We start from the raw sequence: 17,530 nt of genomic DNA, 5'->3' as shown, positions 1-17,530 counted from the left end.
ACTTACAAACAAGTATTTTTTCCTCTTTTTTCACAGAAGAAAATTATTCAGTGACCCTTCTAGATATTCATAAGAACTGATATAATGTACAATCATTTTAGGTCTTTAGAAGATATTACAAGACTACAGTATACTTCTGTACTATGTATAGTATACTACTATATGTAATAAACAAGAAATATTTGAATAAATGATGTCAGAAATGGCAGCTAGTCTTCTTTCATGTAAACAATCTACAATAGCAAATAACGAAGTATAATATAGACTTTTGTCTCTTACTAACTTATTACATTTCTACAGGTAACAGAATTCACTGCTTAATAGAGAAGTAAAAGATTCCATTCTGTCCTTCAGCAATATTAACATAATAACAACAATAATAATAACAAAGTATCAATAGTAATTAGGTGCTTTGGGTGCAATCCCAAAACAACTGGAGCACCACTTGAACACCATTGGCATTGATAAATTTACCATCAGCCAATTGCAAAAGGCAGTTCACTCAGAACAGCTTACAACCTGCGACAATACCTCTAACACCTTCAAGCATCAACATTTGCCTATTCCACGTCCTTGGAAAGGACTTGATAGATGGATAAAAATGCCAAATCCAGTCTGAACATCTGGCTAACTATACATTTTGACAATTTTATCTAAAGGTCAAGAATAAAAGCAAGAATGTATGTTGGACTAAACTAAGTGAGGAAAAGCTACACTAACTGAATCAATCTAAAAACAAATTTTTGTTTCTCACTACATTTTTATAAGGCTAGATTTGGATTAAATGATAGTGTACAAAAATTTATCTAGAATAAAAGGCAGTGAATGAATCAGTATATGGATATAGTAGAAATATAGTTGGCAAGACAGAAAATTATGAAGGTGTATAGTGCATGGTGTAAACTAGACTCAGTGTTTACATTTTGCCTTTACTGTTCTTACTCTTTTTTCTGGCTTTATTAAGTGTTGCTTACTATGAAAGGAAATAGTATGATTGCTAAGTATATATCTATGTATAAATAAAAACAAATGGTGATTACACCTGAAGAGAATATTCACAATGCCACAATATTACATTCATGAAAAAGGACTAGGATGTTGGTGGATAGGATAGGATATGATAGGATAGGATAGAATAGGTAAAGATAGGATAGGATATTTTATTTAACCAAGTGTGATTAGACACACAAGGAATTTGTCTCTGATTTAGACGCTCTCAATGTACATGTAAAGCAACAGAGTAATAATAATTATAATACCAATAAGAGAGGGTAGTAAAGAAAATAAGAATATTATAGCCCTACAACATGGGCAAATATACACATACGTTAGACAGTACTGTGAGAGTTAGATGTTTAACAGAGTGATGCGACAAGGGGAAAAACTGTCCCTGTGTCTAGTTGTTTTGGCATGAAATGCCCTATAGCAGTATCCCGAGGGGAGGAATTGAAACAGTTTATATCCAGGATGTGAGGGGTCTGTAGATATTTTCTTAGCTCTTCTTCTGACTCATGCAATGTACAGGATTTTTATGGAAGGCTGGATGATTGCAATTGTTCTTTCTGCAGTCCTATCTGTTGGAGTCTGTACCTGTTCTGTTTGGTTGCTGTACCAAACCAGACAGTTATAGAAGTAAAATGACAAGACTCAATCATTCCTCTGTAAAACTGTATCAACAGCTCCTGGGGTAGTCTGAATTTCCTGAGTTGATGTAGAAAACACATTCTTTGGTGTGTCTTTAATGATGGTTCTAATGTTGGGTGTCCATTTCAAATGCTGGAAGATTATAGAATCTAAAAACTTGAAGGACATTATGTAAATTTATTCATGAGTAATCTCCATAAATTTTCCTTCTCCATCTGCAGTCTGTAAGATACTGTTTTGCAAGCATTTTTTGGCCTTCACATAATACAAACTTCAAATAATAGAACCCAGTAGCAGGAAAAGGCATTTATTTCTATTCTGTACTAAGATTATACAGTATCAACCACATCTTCGTACAGGAGGGGCAATCTCCACCCAGCTGCAAACAAATGCAATTAATTAGCTTTATGTGTATTCAGAAGAAATTCCCCAGAAATGAGTCATTGGGTTTTTAAAGGGTGTCCAGGGATATGTCAAGCAGACATTGCGTGTAAATCAATGACACACCTTGTGTTAGGGAACACACGCTGTAGCCTGCAGGTCTGTTCTCTCTAAGACATAGCACAATAGAATGGCTGGTTGATGGACATTCCCAAAGAGTCTCCTATGAATAAATACACATACACTTGGAACAACATCAGGAAGACAGTTTCTATTTATTTTTTCTGTGTAAAACAAAGAGAATTCGGGGAGGGGCTGTTTCACCTTCTTGAAACAAGGACTTGGGCTTAACGGGGTAGGAAGACACTGTTCTACCTGTTCTATGTAGGCAAACTATCCCCTTTCTTTGATTTGGTTATTCCATTGATTTATTAAATTACAAAGGCACCTAGACCTATTTTCTGCTACTTTTTGTACAAAAAAAATCAAAGTACCGGTAATATGTTTTCTTATAGCACTATGTGCAAAACATATCTCAGCTGCCTTTCCTACATAAACAGGTTCAGTCCTGTTTAGAGGCAGGGGAGACTTTAGCAAAGTTTAGTTGTATTTTTAAAACAATTTAGACTTAGTGTTATCAGGAATCCCAATTTAATACACACTCTGAACCAATGTCTTTACCACTAGTTTAAAGTTGGCTAGTTTCACAGCTAAAGCTAAAGGATTATGCAGACCATAATCTAACAGTTATTTTCTTCTATTTACCTAGGAAAACATGAATATACTTTTTTTGCTTACGGTGCAATCAGGTCTGGGCTGCAAAACTCCAGATGGCAACACAAAACGACAACAAAAAGATTTTTAACCCCCTTAATGCTTGGCTGTCATCAAGGAATTCACTGAAGATTGGACACCCAGGTAGCTTTATGTGTTCTGGGCTTTGCTAGACTCCAACCTTCTGACAAAGCAATTCAAAAAAGTCAGTTCATCCAATGGTTCTTTTAGGTTTCACACTGTCTTCCTGGTGAATCCCAAAGACTGATTGCTAAAAGGTAGAATTTTTAACTCCAATTAAATTGTTTAAGGTTTTAATCCACATTTAACTATTAATCCTGAATAGAAATAATAGAAGAAACCAATACGCCCTTCTGAGAATTCCTTCATATTTAGATGTCCCAAAGCTACGATGGTTAATTTTCTGCTTTCTTTCTTGATGCCATCATACTTCTAAATTTTGCATATATCTGGTCAAATATTACTATCCCAAAAATTTAGCACAAACAAAAATAGTTGGTTATAACAAATAGTGGAATGTGACATCATGTCAGTAGATACCGTGTAACATGACACTTATGTATTTTCTTCATGTAAAGAAAAGTAGAATTATGGTTATCAGCTTGTTCATATCAAAGGATTCAAATAGCTTTCCAAAGTGCAGGGCAATTGGAAAAATGTGTGCCCCTTTGTTATGATTGATTAATTTGTTTTACCTCTTTTCTTATCATTTGTGCAAGCTATTGATTTTGGAGCATCTCATTTTACTTTCCTGGGAGAAGCAGAAAATGATAAAGGCAGGTTACTATCCTTTTTACCTTTCAACTTAAATCTCAGATGACTACCAATTATTAAGAATCATTAATATTAAAAAGAAGCAACAGAAGTGCAATTCCCTCATTTAGTTAGTTCAACATGGAAAAGGTTGAAGAATAAATTATGGACATTTGCCAGCAGATGGTTCTCCTAACATTAGAAGTGAAACTTAAGAGAACTCGTGTCTCAGAAGGGAAGATCAATCTTGTCCCCATAGAGCAGGTAACGTGAAAAGGCAATCTATGTGGAATGGGTGGTGAGGAATTCATGCTTCACGCTTCATGCTAAAATGCTAGCTTAATAAAAAATAACCTCAGGAGAAGAAGATAAAAGATACATATTTTCATAATGCTTTTCAAACAATGGTGAACAGCTCCTCCATTAATAGACACTGCAGGTTCAGTAAATGTTAGAGTTGAAGCCTCTTGATGTCTTTATCCTTAAGAGTTTTATTTCTCCAAGAACTCTGTCCACTTCCTCAGGATCCGGGCTAAACTATTCCCAATATCACCTCATGGCTTTACCCTCAGCATCTCTCACTAATGTTATCTATAAAGTGCCCTGCCAACAGCTCACACAATTCTTCTGACTGATCTTTCCCTAAAAGAATAAACCTCATTGTAAAAAGGATAGCTGGAAGACACTTTTCAGATGCAGTAAGACTAAAAAAGTAATTCTATTTTGCTGCTGTTGAAAGTGTAGATCATGAAAGTGTAGATCCAAGCTTGAGGTTGTCCCCATGTCTAGATGAAGTTTTTTTTTATCAGATGCAAGATTCTGTATGGTTATTATTTATGCAAAACATTGATTTTTCAGATTCTTAAAGCATGTATGGTATATGCATATTGATTAATACATCTGTGTAGTCATATCTTTTTCCCAAAGGACTTGAGAAAATGTAGCTTTGTTTAGGCTCTCCAATAAAAATTCTTCACATCCCTGCAAAACTATAGTCTTCAGTTTTGCTCTTGCAAAGCCTGTTAAAAATTATTTAAAAGCAATTTGAGTCTATTCAACATATAACTGTATTAGTAATAGTCAGGTGAAGGGAACGCAGCATAGCCAACTTTGTTAAATGTCTTGTTTAATTCTTTAAGTCCTGTTTTTTTTTTTTTACTTTTTTTGTCACAGCTATTCAGGAAATGTAACCTGCAGGCAGTTATGTGAAATAAACTATGTTATTTGCATGAATCCTTAGAAGTACAACGAAGTACAATGAATCAGGAACTGCTGAACCTGCTTGTGTACTTTGTAAAGAAAACTAATAATTTTATAATAGCATTCATAATAAGAAGCCTGCAGGATCAAGCCAAGGGCAATCCACCAACCTATTTCCAAAAGTAGACAGTTCATGCCTGGTAGGCCCGAATGAAGAATATGAAGATAAGATATCCTTTGTCTCCTAGAATTCAAAGGGTTTTTTAAACTTCTGAATATAGATTAAGCTAACCCTAACCCAAATTCCTTACCTCTTTGATGGCAGACATCTTGATGTTCTCATAGTAATGTAGTGGTGCATTGGGAGAGTTCATGTCATAACCAAATCCAGCCACAGCTACTTCATCACAATTGTGGAGCACCATGGTAATTGCTACACTTCCCAGAGTAGGAATATTCTGTGGAGGAAAGGGGAATGAAGCAAAACGCAAATAAATAAGATTTCATCTTCTTAAGTGGCAATCTGTGAACAGATCCCTAGTGGGAAATGCAGTGGGACTACTACATCTAGAGATAATATTTTGAGGATCCAGTCTAAAGGTCTATTCCAACACAGTGCTAAAGTGAATTACGTACCAGAATATGAAGTTAAGATTTCATGGTGATCGACAATAGGATAGGAATGCAATGCAGAATGCAGAGGAAGAAAGAGGAAAAGGAAAGACATCAACTGTAATGGCTATAGAAAAAAAGTGATAATATATAATTTATGTATATGCTTGTTTTGTTTTTTCTTTTTACGCACATTTTTGTGTCGTCTTCTCTAGTTTTGTTTTGTTTTTTGTTTTTTAATTTGATTTATATGCCGCCCTTCTCCAGAGACTCAGGGCGGCTTACAATGTGCTCAGCAATAGCCTTCATCCTTTTGTATATTTATACAAAGTCAGCTTATTGCCCCCACAACTGGGTCCTCAATTTACCTACCTTAGAAAGGATGGAAGGCTGAGTCAATCTTGAGCCTTGGCGAGATTCGAACCTGCAGTAATTGCAGGCAGCTGGTCTTAATAACCAGCTTAATAACAGGGTGCCTTAGACCACTGTACTACCAAGGCTCTTTTTACTTTTGATTCACTTTTTTTTCTTTTTCCTTCTTTTGGAGTTTGTTTTTTAATATTTTGAATAAAACAAAATTTGAAAATGAAGAAAAAAAGGTGAAGTATCAGTGAATAGTTCCATAATTATTCAAGTCAAAGTTCAAAAATCATGTTTATGATGAGTGCTGATTGGCTTACAACAATTTTGGAGCAACTGAGAACAGTCAGACTAGAAAAGCAGGATTTCTAAATTAGGCATTCTGTAGTAAATGATCGTTTTATGTATTTTCAAGCAGAATGAATTATACATATTGAAGGATGCGAACATATATAATTCAACGCTTAACTAACTGTGGTACCATAATGTGAAATGATAATTTACTGGTATAGGTAGTCCTTGACTTACGACCACAATTGAGCCCAAAATTTATGTTGTTAAGTGAGTTTTGTCCATTTTACAACCTTTCCAGACACAGTTGTTAAGTGAATCATTGCAATTGTTAAGATAGTAACACAGTTTTTAAGTGAATCTGACTTTCCCATTGACTTTGCTTGTCAGAAGGTTGCAATAGCTATTTACGTGACACTGCAACCGTCATAAATATGAACCAGTTGCCAAGCAGACTAATTTTGATCACATGACCATGGGGATGCTGCAATGGTTGTAAGCGTGAAAAATGGTCATAAGTCATTTTTATCAGTGCCGTTGTAACTTTGAATGGTCACTAAACTAACTGTTATAAGTTGAGGACTACCCGTACCTCTTTCTGACTTAACTACTAACACAATCTTAACCAACCTGGGAACCTGCCAAATCAATGGAGGTCAATTCTAAAATTTCTTGACAATGGCCATCGTGGCTGGAAAGTTCTGGGACTGAAATTTGTATGTGTGAAAGGCACTATAGGTATTAAGGGTATTATAAGGTTTAGGATAATTTTTCTTCCCAGCAGAAGTAGAAAAGCTCTATCTTTTGCTTGACTCCTTTCTTACTGCCTAACTGCCTGAGACTGTAATGCTACCAGCTGCTTTAGGGAGTAATTCCTTGCAGGATCACCTTATAATGCTGATGCCCACAAATCACAGTAAAAAAAACCTTTAACAGAGAGTATCCATAAACTAGCCAGGCTACATGGCAGCATCTAGCTGACTTTGGCTAATCACAAAACCGAAGGAGTACATAACCTGGTTACTACTAGGAAGAGGGACTAACAGGAAACATTAGGGCTGTAGGTTAATCTGGGAAGTACAAACAACATAGCAGAAGGAGATTATGACGTACAACTATTTTGCTGTTCAGAAAAATACATAGATGTTTTCATTCCATGAAGTCACATGGAGTCAAGCTTAACTCCAAGATTTTATGCATGCATGCACCCATACTTACTTTTAACCCCCGTTCCTCATGTTACCTATTAGGAGTTAATCTTGTCTAAGATGAAGCAGATAGGGTTCATTAAGGAAAAGATCAGTTGTTTCAGAATAGTGAAAATTCCAGGCACTGCATTCTAACACTGGGTGGACAATCCTAGATCTCAGTTAAACAAATTTATCTTCTTGTGTCTTTGAAAGAATACTTCTAACAACAGGATTGCTGCTCCTTCATTGCCTTGCCAGTTTTATAAACTACTGAGGTCATTTCTATGTCATTATCTCTGACTGGCAGGAGATATCAGTATAATTAAAATACATTTCTGAAGAGAAATTTCTCATATCTACTTTGTCTATAAATTTTAGGTGTTTTTATTTCACATGGGAGATAGGATAATGCTAGTTGTTCAAGAGAATATTAATGACAAGCAATTTCTTCAATGGAGTACTTCTTTTTGAGCTTTCAAGCAAACTCATTGCAATTTGCCTTGTCAAAATTAACCAACTAAATCTGGCTAACAGCAAAAGGTTATCATAAACACTCTTTCCTGAAAATTAATTTCAATTCCTATCTCATATCTCAAACACTTTATGGTTACTATAAATATAATCATGGAACAGAATGTAAACTATCAGCCTCACCACCCCCATAGACATATACCGGTAGATACACTACTTATATAATAAAACAGGTTTTATAAGCAGTTCTTGTCACTTATGATGTTCAATCTCCTTTCAGAGATACTTTTTTCAGTGATAATCCATTTAAAAATAAATAGTGAATTTTTAACACACTATCCAGCAATCATGTTTCTTTTTCAAATAACTTTGCAGATATTAATTCAGGATCTGGTCTGTAAAATTTGTCACTAAATTACTTTAAAGACAGTATAACAATTATTTCCAAATATTTTCAATGCTAACTTTCTGTTGGTGAAAATTGACATACCATTAATGTGCCATTAAAAAAAATTAAGGTATCATATCACATTCATATTATTTTTGGCACTACTGTGGACAAGCAATACTGTATTTGAATGTTCCTGCTGGGTAGATCTTTCCTGCAAGGACTAGTTCCATGACGGCGAACCTATGGCACGTGTGCCACAGGTGGCATGTGGAGCCATATTGGTGGGCATGAGAGCGTTGCCTTAGCTCAGCTCCGGCGCGCATGTGTGCACCGGCCAGCTGATTTTCAGAGGCCCTCCGGAGGCAGAAAATGGCCCGTTTGCCAACTTCCGGTGGGACTGGAAGACCCGTTTTTCACTCTCCCCAGGCTCCAGAGCCTTTCTAGGAGCCTAGGGAGGGCGAAAATGGCCTTCCCCACCCCTCTGGAGGCCCTACAGAGGCCGGAAACAGCCCGTTTGCTGGCTTCCAGTGGGATCGGAAGTTGGGAAATGGGCCATATCCGGGCTCCAGAGGACCTCTGGGGGGTGAGGGAAGGTCATTTTCGCCCTCCCCAGGCTCCAAGAAAGGCTCTGGGCACGTGCGTGTGCAACCCTCCCACTCTCCCCCTGCTTTTGGCACGCGACAGCAAAGAGGTTACCCATCACTGGATTAGTTTATTAAAATTAGTCTTAGCCCACCAATATACCATTAGCACAGTTCTTTTAATATATTTGAAAGAAAACCAAATATGTTTCCTCTTATTCCTCATACATTTAGCAATCAGTAATTCTAGTAGGGTAAGGGAGTTTTTCAACTATCATACTAGGTTAAGGAGCAATTATTTGTGTATTTGGTTTTTAGTCTGAGTAGCTACAGTAGGTTGAGTATCACAATATATGTTATATACATTATCCCTTTCAACCAAATTGTTTCTTTAAGGGTACATAATAGAGGAAGGATTGCCTGGTACCCTACTTTCAATTTTACCTTATTATGTACATAAGAGGGTTAAAACTGAAATAGCCAAAGTCCACTCCTCTTCAGGCTGGCCTTGCTAATTATTCATAGTATTGTTTCCATGACTGAGGAAATTCGGTCTCTTTGGACATATAACTAATGAGATAGAGTGTATAAATTGTTGCCTCTTGTTCATACCTTTCATTCTCCCTGCTTTTGCCCCATTTTACCAGTTAACTTTTTTTAGTATTTCATAATACTACAAATTTAAAATTGTTAAATTGGATTTTAATTTTGGGTTTTAAAATTCAGCCAAAACTATTTAATGATTTTAATTAATTTTAACTATGATATTGTATATTTATGTTTTAATTCTGGCTGTACACCACCCCGAGTCCTTCGGGAGAAGGGCGGTATATAAATAAAATGATGATGATGATGATGATGATGTTTAATAAATAAATCTTAAATTATTTTTTAAATTTATTTTTGCTATCTGGGTCTATGTCTAAGCTTGCTCTGATCTGGATATAGGAAATGACTGGGAGTATATTGGATGCAAATTAAAATAGAATTATCCATAGTAATTTTCCAACAATATTTACTGCAATAAAAATATATAGCACTCCAAGTGCAAAATGGATTCTCATCAGTGATCTCAAGCATCAAAGAGCATTTTAAGTATTTTAACATTTCAGGCTGATATGATGGGTACATTATTTGCAAAATGTCAACTTCATGTGATGCAGAAGAAAAAAATAGTAAATATCATTCTGGTTGCCATATGAGAAAAATTGTAAGGATCTCTGACAACTTATTAGAAATTACTATTACATCATCTAAGGTAATCTGTTGGATCAAAGTCTAATGAAGTCCAAAGGTTCCTAAGGAAGGTATTTCTCTGGGTTCATGTTGTTAAGTTTCAAACATGCTATCCAATGCATAGGGAATGGAAACTATAGTAGTTGGAATAAATAGGTTGTAGGTGGTCCTGGACAACTGCTGAACAGGAGTTAAGCTCATAATGCCAGGCAAAATAGTTCAAGTTTATATTAGAACAGTGCTCATTGGTAAAAGAAGAGTATTTTAACTGAAAAGAGAAGAGAAGACCAATGTCTCTCAGAAAAATCTTCCTGTTTAATAATACATCACATAGTCTGTCCACAAAAAAGGGTTATAAACTCAAATGCTCATGAAAACCAGACCACAACTTTGTACAAACACAAGCAAATTGTACTTTTTGCTATTGTACTTAATGCTGGTTGGATTCAACGGTTAATTGGTTTATAGATAAAATTGGATTAGATTAAATATTGAAACCAGATCATCAAACAGCAGTTCTGGGTGTAAAGTTATAACTACTGTGCCATGGAGAGATCATGATTGAAGCAAAATAGTCCATTAATTCTGTGGCAAGCACAATTCCTGCTGATGTTCCAAAGTTTTAGTTCCTTGGGTCCTTCTTTGGTTATTTTGAAGGCTATAGCTTTATAATAATCTTTTCAAATAGCTGGCACATTGTGTAAAAACTGTAATAATATTTATTAACAAACATATGGCTTGAAAATCCCACCTTGAGTACAACTGGGTGCGGACATCGCTTACTAAACACTTTTTAAATCAGAGTTGTATATGTCCCAGGGCCACCTGAAGCTTGTAATCTCCCCCTCTTTTTTTGGACCTCAAGTGCTCCAGATGTTGTTTTAACAATGTCTGACAGCAAATGCCAAAATGCAGCATTGTAATTCTTGCTATTTTTTCATACAATACTAAAAACAAAAGGGTATAAATCTTATTTCAGTAATTAAAGCAAACCCAAAGAAAAAATAATATATCCCTCCAAAAAGCGGATAATCCCAGAAAGTTTGATTTGAAATTTAGATGGCAATCCCTGTCTATCTAAATGAAAAAAGGTAGTTTCATCCTGATCTAAATTACTGCATTTGCCACTGTGCATGAGGGAACATCATATTTTTATTTTAGAAAAATATTTTATCTTTTACTCCCCCAAAGAATTTCAAAAGCAGACGCTTACTTAAAATAATACGTTCTCATAATGTAGTATAAATGCATTAAGATAAAGAGGCAACATCTAAATGACAAATGTTTCATTATCAATGTTATTTATGATCTTATATGGGCATAAATGTGAATGGAGAACACACACACACACACACACACATATATCAAATGAGACACAGTATTTTCCTATTTTTGCCCGTGTGATTGCAAAGATTCCTGCAGTTGGAATTCAATGCCTGTTAATCATTCTGCATAATTAAACAATGGAGAACTTTATTGGCTAGGGGTTGGTTCTGTAATAGCTAAGGGTGCTATAACAGAATAGACTCTGCATTATGAGTTGCACTGTACACAGAATTAATAGTTCAGGATAAAGTTAAATTGAGATGCTCAGGATAAGAACATAAGATTATAAGAAGAATCCTAGATGGAGAAGTTAGGGAAGACTGGTTTTCCAATCAAAATGCAAGCAGAAAGAAGAAGAAACCTTTGGCAGAGAAAACTTTTCCTAACTTTTTTCCCACTATTTATAGTCTGCAAATCCACTCTGGCAAACAAACAAACAAACAAACAACTCAATCGATCCTTCATAACTGAGAACTGTTCTGGAAAGAATCTGATACAGAATAGTCTGTAAGAAACACGTTTTACTAACTCACAGCAGAAGCATGTTTATTTATTTAGACCAGAAGTTAAAAGATCTACAGTTCTCAGAAAACAGACCAGCCACTGCCCACCAAAAGCACTCTGACAAACTGAATGTCAAGTCCTTAGATACACATGTGGGCAAAACACCCTTAGGACTAAACTACAAAACAACCAGGAAGGTGACAATCCTATGAATCACTGAGACTTCCTGATCTCAGGTTAATCCTCAAGGGAATGGAAGCTGCCAGAACATGACAGAAGTATAAATCCATCACTTGAAATGTAATGCTAATGCAATAAATTTATTAACAAGCTTGAAGTAGCTTGAGGGACAGAAAGTCATTAATGCTTTTAAAAGCCCAACCTGCAATTCCCAATTATGGACAAAAAAATATAATGAACCAAACAATTGCAAAGTAGTTTTAAAAGCTGAAAGGATCACTCACATCAAGTTTTCTAATTTTATTAAAATAAATGTTTAGGTTTAATTTTTCACTTTTAGGTTACTGTTTTAGTCAATTTTATTCTATGAGACTTATTTTTTATTCTATTTATTGTTTTTATTGTGTAAATTTTTTATGCTGCCCAGAGTCTCAGTAAGTTTCAGTAAGAAATACATCAGGAGATGTAAATAAAAACAACTAAAACAATGAGAATCCAGATAATTTCAATAGAGTCTCCTGAATTTTTGATCAGTCTAGTGAGATAAATTATTGGATACCTTAATAATCACCCATTTTAAATTTGATTTGAGCAGCCTGTGAAAGCTGTTCATGTCCATGTGAAATTAAATGCTTGTTTATATTAATATTTGATGATGGGATGATTGAGCACTAGGAATAAGAAAAAAGGGGAATAATATCCATGAATAATTGGTTTAAACAAATAACTTAAGCAACAGGATACTGTTATCTCATGCAAACAAAAATGCCATATAATGCTTATAACTCATCAAAACTGGATCTTAAACCAAATTATGTCAGGAAAAATCACGTTGTTTCCCTCTACAGTAGAGAAAGTATTCCATCATGTGTGAAAAGTTCCACACAAGTATCTTTTGATACAAATCTGCCATTTTAAAAGCTACTTTGTTCTGCTTCCTAAATATGTAATATTTGTGTAAATGTTGCATACAATAATTACAAGGTTTGTACAGGCAGTCCTAGGGTTACAATGACAATTAGGACCAATGAGCAATGTGGTCATAAAGGGTGATGTATTTTCTGTATAACTAGTCCCAGTATCAAACTGTTCTTGCTTAATTAGCCAGAATATTATCGGTAGGAAACCACAGCATATTTTCAGGTCAAGGCAGTAAAAAGCTTCTCAGCTGTCCTCACCTTTCTCTTGCCACCAGCAAAGGCAAAGCAGTTGGTCAAAATTTTAAGCCAAGAAAAGAAAAATCTTGTTCAAAATCCAGTAAGATTTCCATCAGAGAGAGCTTACAAGATGGTTTTGAGCATAGCTGAGAATGTGTGTTCCATTTCACAGAATGCCATTCTTCCCTCAAAAAGCCCTTAAATTGACATCTGCTCCTGAACTGTTTCAAAAAAATACTGTATGTGTTGCCTTGCACTGTGAGATGAGCGGCCTATAAATTTAACAAATCAATCAATCAATCATCAGTATCAAAGTCAGTTCTACCAAATATAGTTGGTAGCAAAGTCAACTAGTTACATTTCAACCAAAGCTACCTGTTTCTATCTATTACATCAATCAGAATTGAAAAAAATATATATCATTGTTGTAACTGATTACATTTTTATTGGTTTGGGTAAACATATTCAGAACATTTAACTACTGATTGTCAACAAAATTTCCAAAACTATTTCCAAATAGATTATTAACAGTTGTAGACAGCTCCAGTTTCTCATGCTGGAAGTGATTGATTTCAGCCTAATTCTATGGATAGCATTTCTCACCAGGACAACAAACTGACTAAAAATAATAGCACAAGCTTAGCTCGTGAATTACCAGGACCACACAATGAGTCTATTATCACTCCTAAAAAATAGATTCCAGACTGTACATCTGACACTATAGTGCAAAGAACAAAAAAAAAAAAAAAAAGATAAACTCTGCACATATAAAACAGAAATAAGAAGGATTAATAAGAATAGATCGTGGAAGTTAATCAGCACAAGTGAGATCGTACAGTCACAAAAGATAGTCTTATGGTAACCATAAGGATATGTTAGTTTTAAACAATATACAGCTTTGAAGTTTATAGCTAGCATGTTCCTTTTATTCCCCTAAACCAGTGATGGCTAACCTTTTTGCCATTGCGTGCCAAAAGTGGGGGAGCAAGGGGGGGAGTCGTGAGTGTGCGTGCCCACACCCATAAATCTCCTGCCCCCGCGCATGTGTGCGCGACCCCCCTGCGTTTCCCCCACTTTTTGCACGTGATGGCACAGTGGGCCTGGTAGGCCCATTTTTCGCTCTCCCCAGAGCCTTTCTAGGAGCCTGGGGAGGGTGAAAATGGCCTTCCTCACCCCACCCTCCGGAGTCCCTCCGGAGGTTGGAAACAGCCTGTTTGCTGACTTCCAGTGGACCCAGAAGGCCTGAAAATCAGCTGGCTGGTGCGCACATGTGCGCTGGAGCTGAGCTCACGTGCCCACCGATATGGCTCCATGTGGCACATGTGCCATAGTTTCGCCATCATGGCCCTAAACAGATAGGAAACTGGAAGTGTTATTTGAATGGAGCAGAAGCATGCTCCCAAACTTCTCATGGATATTACCGAAATCATATAGCCCAAATCTTATTTATGTCCCAATACTGATAGCATTAGGAAAGGGGAATAAGATTTCCAGTCAAGAAGAGAACTCTGCCAAATCTTCAGTAGCGCCAAATCTTCAATTAATGTCCTCATTTCCAAATCCAAAGACAGTTCTGCTTCAAAATCAAGTGTCCCAATCTGGAATGGATCTTTCATCCATTATTATTGCATAAGCACTATTGTACTTTGCAGTATTATTCAGTTTCATCTGGAAAAAATTATAGGTACAAAGTAGATATAAATGTTCCTACATATACTCGTTTATTAAATCCTGAATGAAATGCTATGGGATCAGTCTTGAACCATTACACTTGGCCTTCTCAGCCCTGTTGAAAAACCCTAAAATTACAATGCTAATTGGCAGCACATTGTTACCATATGTGGCATGGTTATAGCACCCTGAAGTTTATTTAAGCTTGGAAAGAGGAATGGAATATTTCAATCCTTTATAAGGAATTCAATTTGGCCCCAGTTATTAAGGACATCATCTACTTCAAGTTGTGTGTTCCTATGACACCTCTTGGTATACCTCTGAATGTATTGATGACAGGCACTCTGTGAGAGGACTCTGATTACACAGGTTTTTAATAATTCTTTAAGACTTTTTGATCTAGTTCTGTATGCAAGGGAAAATTTCATAAATACAAGTTAACAAAATCCTACTAAATTGGTGCTAGGAGTGAATCTTCACAGTAAAGACACTGCTGGGTTTTTTGACTCACACAACAAGCCTTAATTTCACTCCTAGGACTAATTTAGTAGGACTGTGCTGTGTGTCACACTCTCTCTGGTAGTGAACTTAATTAACAGCTGCTAGCAAGATTGAAACTATTATTGTATGAGCCTTCTAAATATCAAGAGAGGAAGTATCAGTGAGCTATTTGGGATTACAAGATTTGCATAAGTATAAAAAATAACAGACAAACAGAAGCATTCAATGAAGACGGAGTAGGCTCAATAGCCTTCAAATGGGGCTACCAATCTGAAAAGGAAAACAAACAAATGGGGGGAAATGGAATGGATTATCCTAAAGGAATTATTAGCTAGCCAGAGCTGTGTTGGCGCTGTTATGAATAGGATCACAATACATATCGAGCTAGGCCTTTGTTCATGAACCTTCTGAATGTAACTCCGAGATAGAAAGAACAGAGGATGCATTGGCCTAGCAGAACTTCTCTTCAGCCCTCTGCATAAAATTTTGAAAACTCACATAGCTTCATATCCTGAAGAAAATAACATGACAGGCTAGAGGATTTTGGGAGTTGCCAAATTGAGAAACAGTGGTCTACACAGAAAGGAGGATGCAGTACCTCTGCCAGATCCATTATAAAACCTCCGCCAGGTCCCTTCATGTTTTTCCTTATGGTTACATTGCATATTGTTCTTATATATGAAAGCACAGCCCATGAATGCATGAAGTTCTTCTTGAATGGAAACATAAAGACTTGGCTTCATTGGATCCAATAATGGATCATTATTGTCAGTACACAAGGAACATTGTCCTGATTTTCCAAACCTCTACACCTGCATCTTTATTTCATATTGTTTTCATACAAATTCCCAGAACATTTAGTTTATTGTTTCTTTTGTGTGACAGAGACCACTGGCAAAATCTGTTTTCTTAAAGTCCCATAAACTAAACTATTTTAAAAATGTCCAAGCAGGCTTTTGTGAAATGAAACATCAGGTTTTAATTAAAAACCTCCCTGGTTGATTTTGCCAATCTGAGATATATATATGCAAAAAATTAAAATCATATATACATATACATATATATATTTTATATATATATATATATATATATATATAAAAAAACACAATTTAGCCAATCCTCACAAAATTAGATTCACAACATACTCTTCCACAGTATCTCATTTCCACTCCAAACAAAATGTAATTGCTTGAATGTTTAAGATAATACATTTCAAAATACAAATAAGAAATAAATTAAGAAAAAGTGGATGGCAAAGATTTATATGTGTTTTTTCTCCAAAAGATTAAAAACATTCCCCTTAAAAGGGATGCTGTGTAACAAATACCAAGATGAAAAAAGGCGGAACTTCAATATGCTTTGAATATATGTGTATAATCCAGTTTGGAAATTATTTGCCAAAATAAGCATATTTTCATAGTAAGAGACCTCTTGCCATGAGAGGGAAGGATGGGAGTGAGGAATAGCACAACTTTTATTTATTCCTGATACAGGAGATTACATTCTTATAAATATGCTAACAGGGGCAGAACATATAACTTTAACTCCTTTACTGTATCCTTTTTCTAGTACATGCTTAGGCTTATGAAGCCACTAAATAAGCAAAAAAGTAAAATAAAAAATAAAATGAAAATAAATACTTAAAGAACCTAGCTATGTGTTCTGAGATTACTCCTCCTTAGCAAGTATTGAAAGTTGACTTACTGCTGTATGAGACAAGGCCTGTTGGACAACCCTGTTGAGACAGCCAAGAAACAAAAACAGTGTAGGTTTCCCCCACACCTTTCTTTCCATTTTTAGTGGGAAGTGTGACCCCCCCTCATTTTATCTATTAAGAATGTCAGAATGGAACAGTTGGTTATGTATTAACAAATTCATCTTCCAGAAACAAACAAGCAATATATGTTGAATAAGTAGTTAAAAAACATCAATAATGAAATACATCTATACAATTTATCCTTGCCATTCCTTTGAATAAAAAAAATGCTAATGTTGGGAACAAGACCATGGAATCAATCTGATATGACAACTCTTCCCTGTAAAATGCTAAATTCAGGAACTGAATAGGCACACGAGAACTGTCTTTGAGAATTACTGTTTTTTTAAAATGGAATGGAAAAAGAAAAAGACAAATATATAGGTGACAGAGATGCATGAAGTCATGCTCTTATTTTGTCAGTTTCACTATAAAGGGTAAAAAGCAGTACATGAGATATTTACAAGACAATCTATACTGGGTCCCTCACTCAGCAACTTTATTCTATTTTTATTACAGTTATATCCTAC

At 35.6% G+C, this 17,530-nt stretch overlaps 1 protein-coding gene and 1 long non-coding RNA gene across 10 annotated transcripts in view; one reads left to right on the top strand and one right to left on the bottom strand.

Annotated features, from left to right (window-relative positions):
- The window catches only part of LOC132711290 (uncharacterized), a 37,977-nt gene extending 37,774 nt beyond the window's left edge, over positions 1-203 (top strand). For all 3 annotated transcript variants that reach the window (XR_015733075.1, XR_015733074.1, XR_009622111.2), the window contains one exon: positions 37-203. This is a non-coding gene — a long non-coding RNA (uncharacterized LOC132711290). The remainder of the gene's footprint in view (positions 1-36) is intronic.
- The window catches only part of ST3GAL3 (ST3 beta-galactoside alpha-2,3-sialyltransferase 3), a 203,742-nt gene that overhangs the window by 28,263 nt on the left and 157,949 nt on the right, over positions 1-17,530 (bottom strand). For all 7 annotated transcript variants that reach the window (XM_034414877.3, XM_060689876.2, XM_060689878.2 and 4 more), the window contains one exon: positions 5,085-5,231. In XM_034414877.3, coding sequence (XP_034270768.1) covers positions 5,085-5,231 — 147 coding nt within the window. The remainder of the gene's footprint in view (positions 1-5,084; positions 5,232-17,530) is intronic.

Source organism: Pantherophis guttatus, chromosome 3 (assembly GCF_059756535.1).
Source record: "Pantherophis guttatus breed Tessera chromosome 3, ASM5975653v1, whole genome shotgun sequence".
In the NCBI taxonomy this organism is placed as follows: Eukaryota; Metazoa; Chordata; class Lepidosauria; order Squamata; family Colubridae; genus Pantherophis; species Pantherophis guttatus.
Note: the sequence above shows the minus strand (reverse complement) of the source record. Positions and strands in the feature narration are given on the sequence as shown.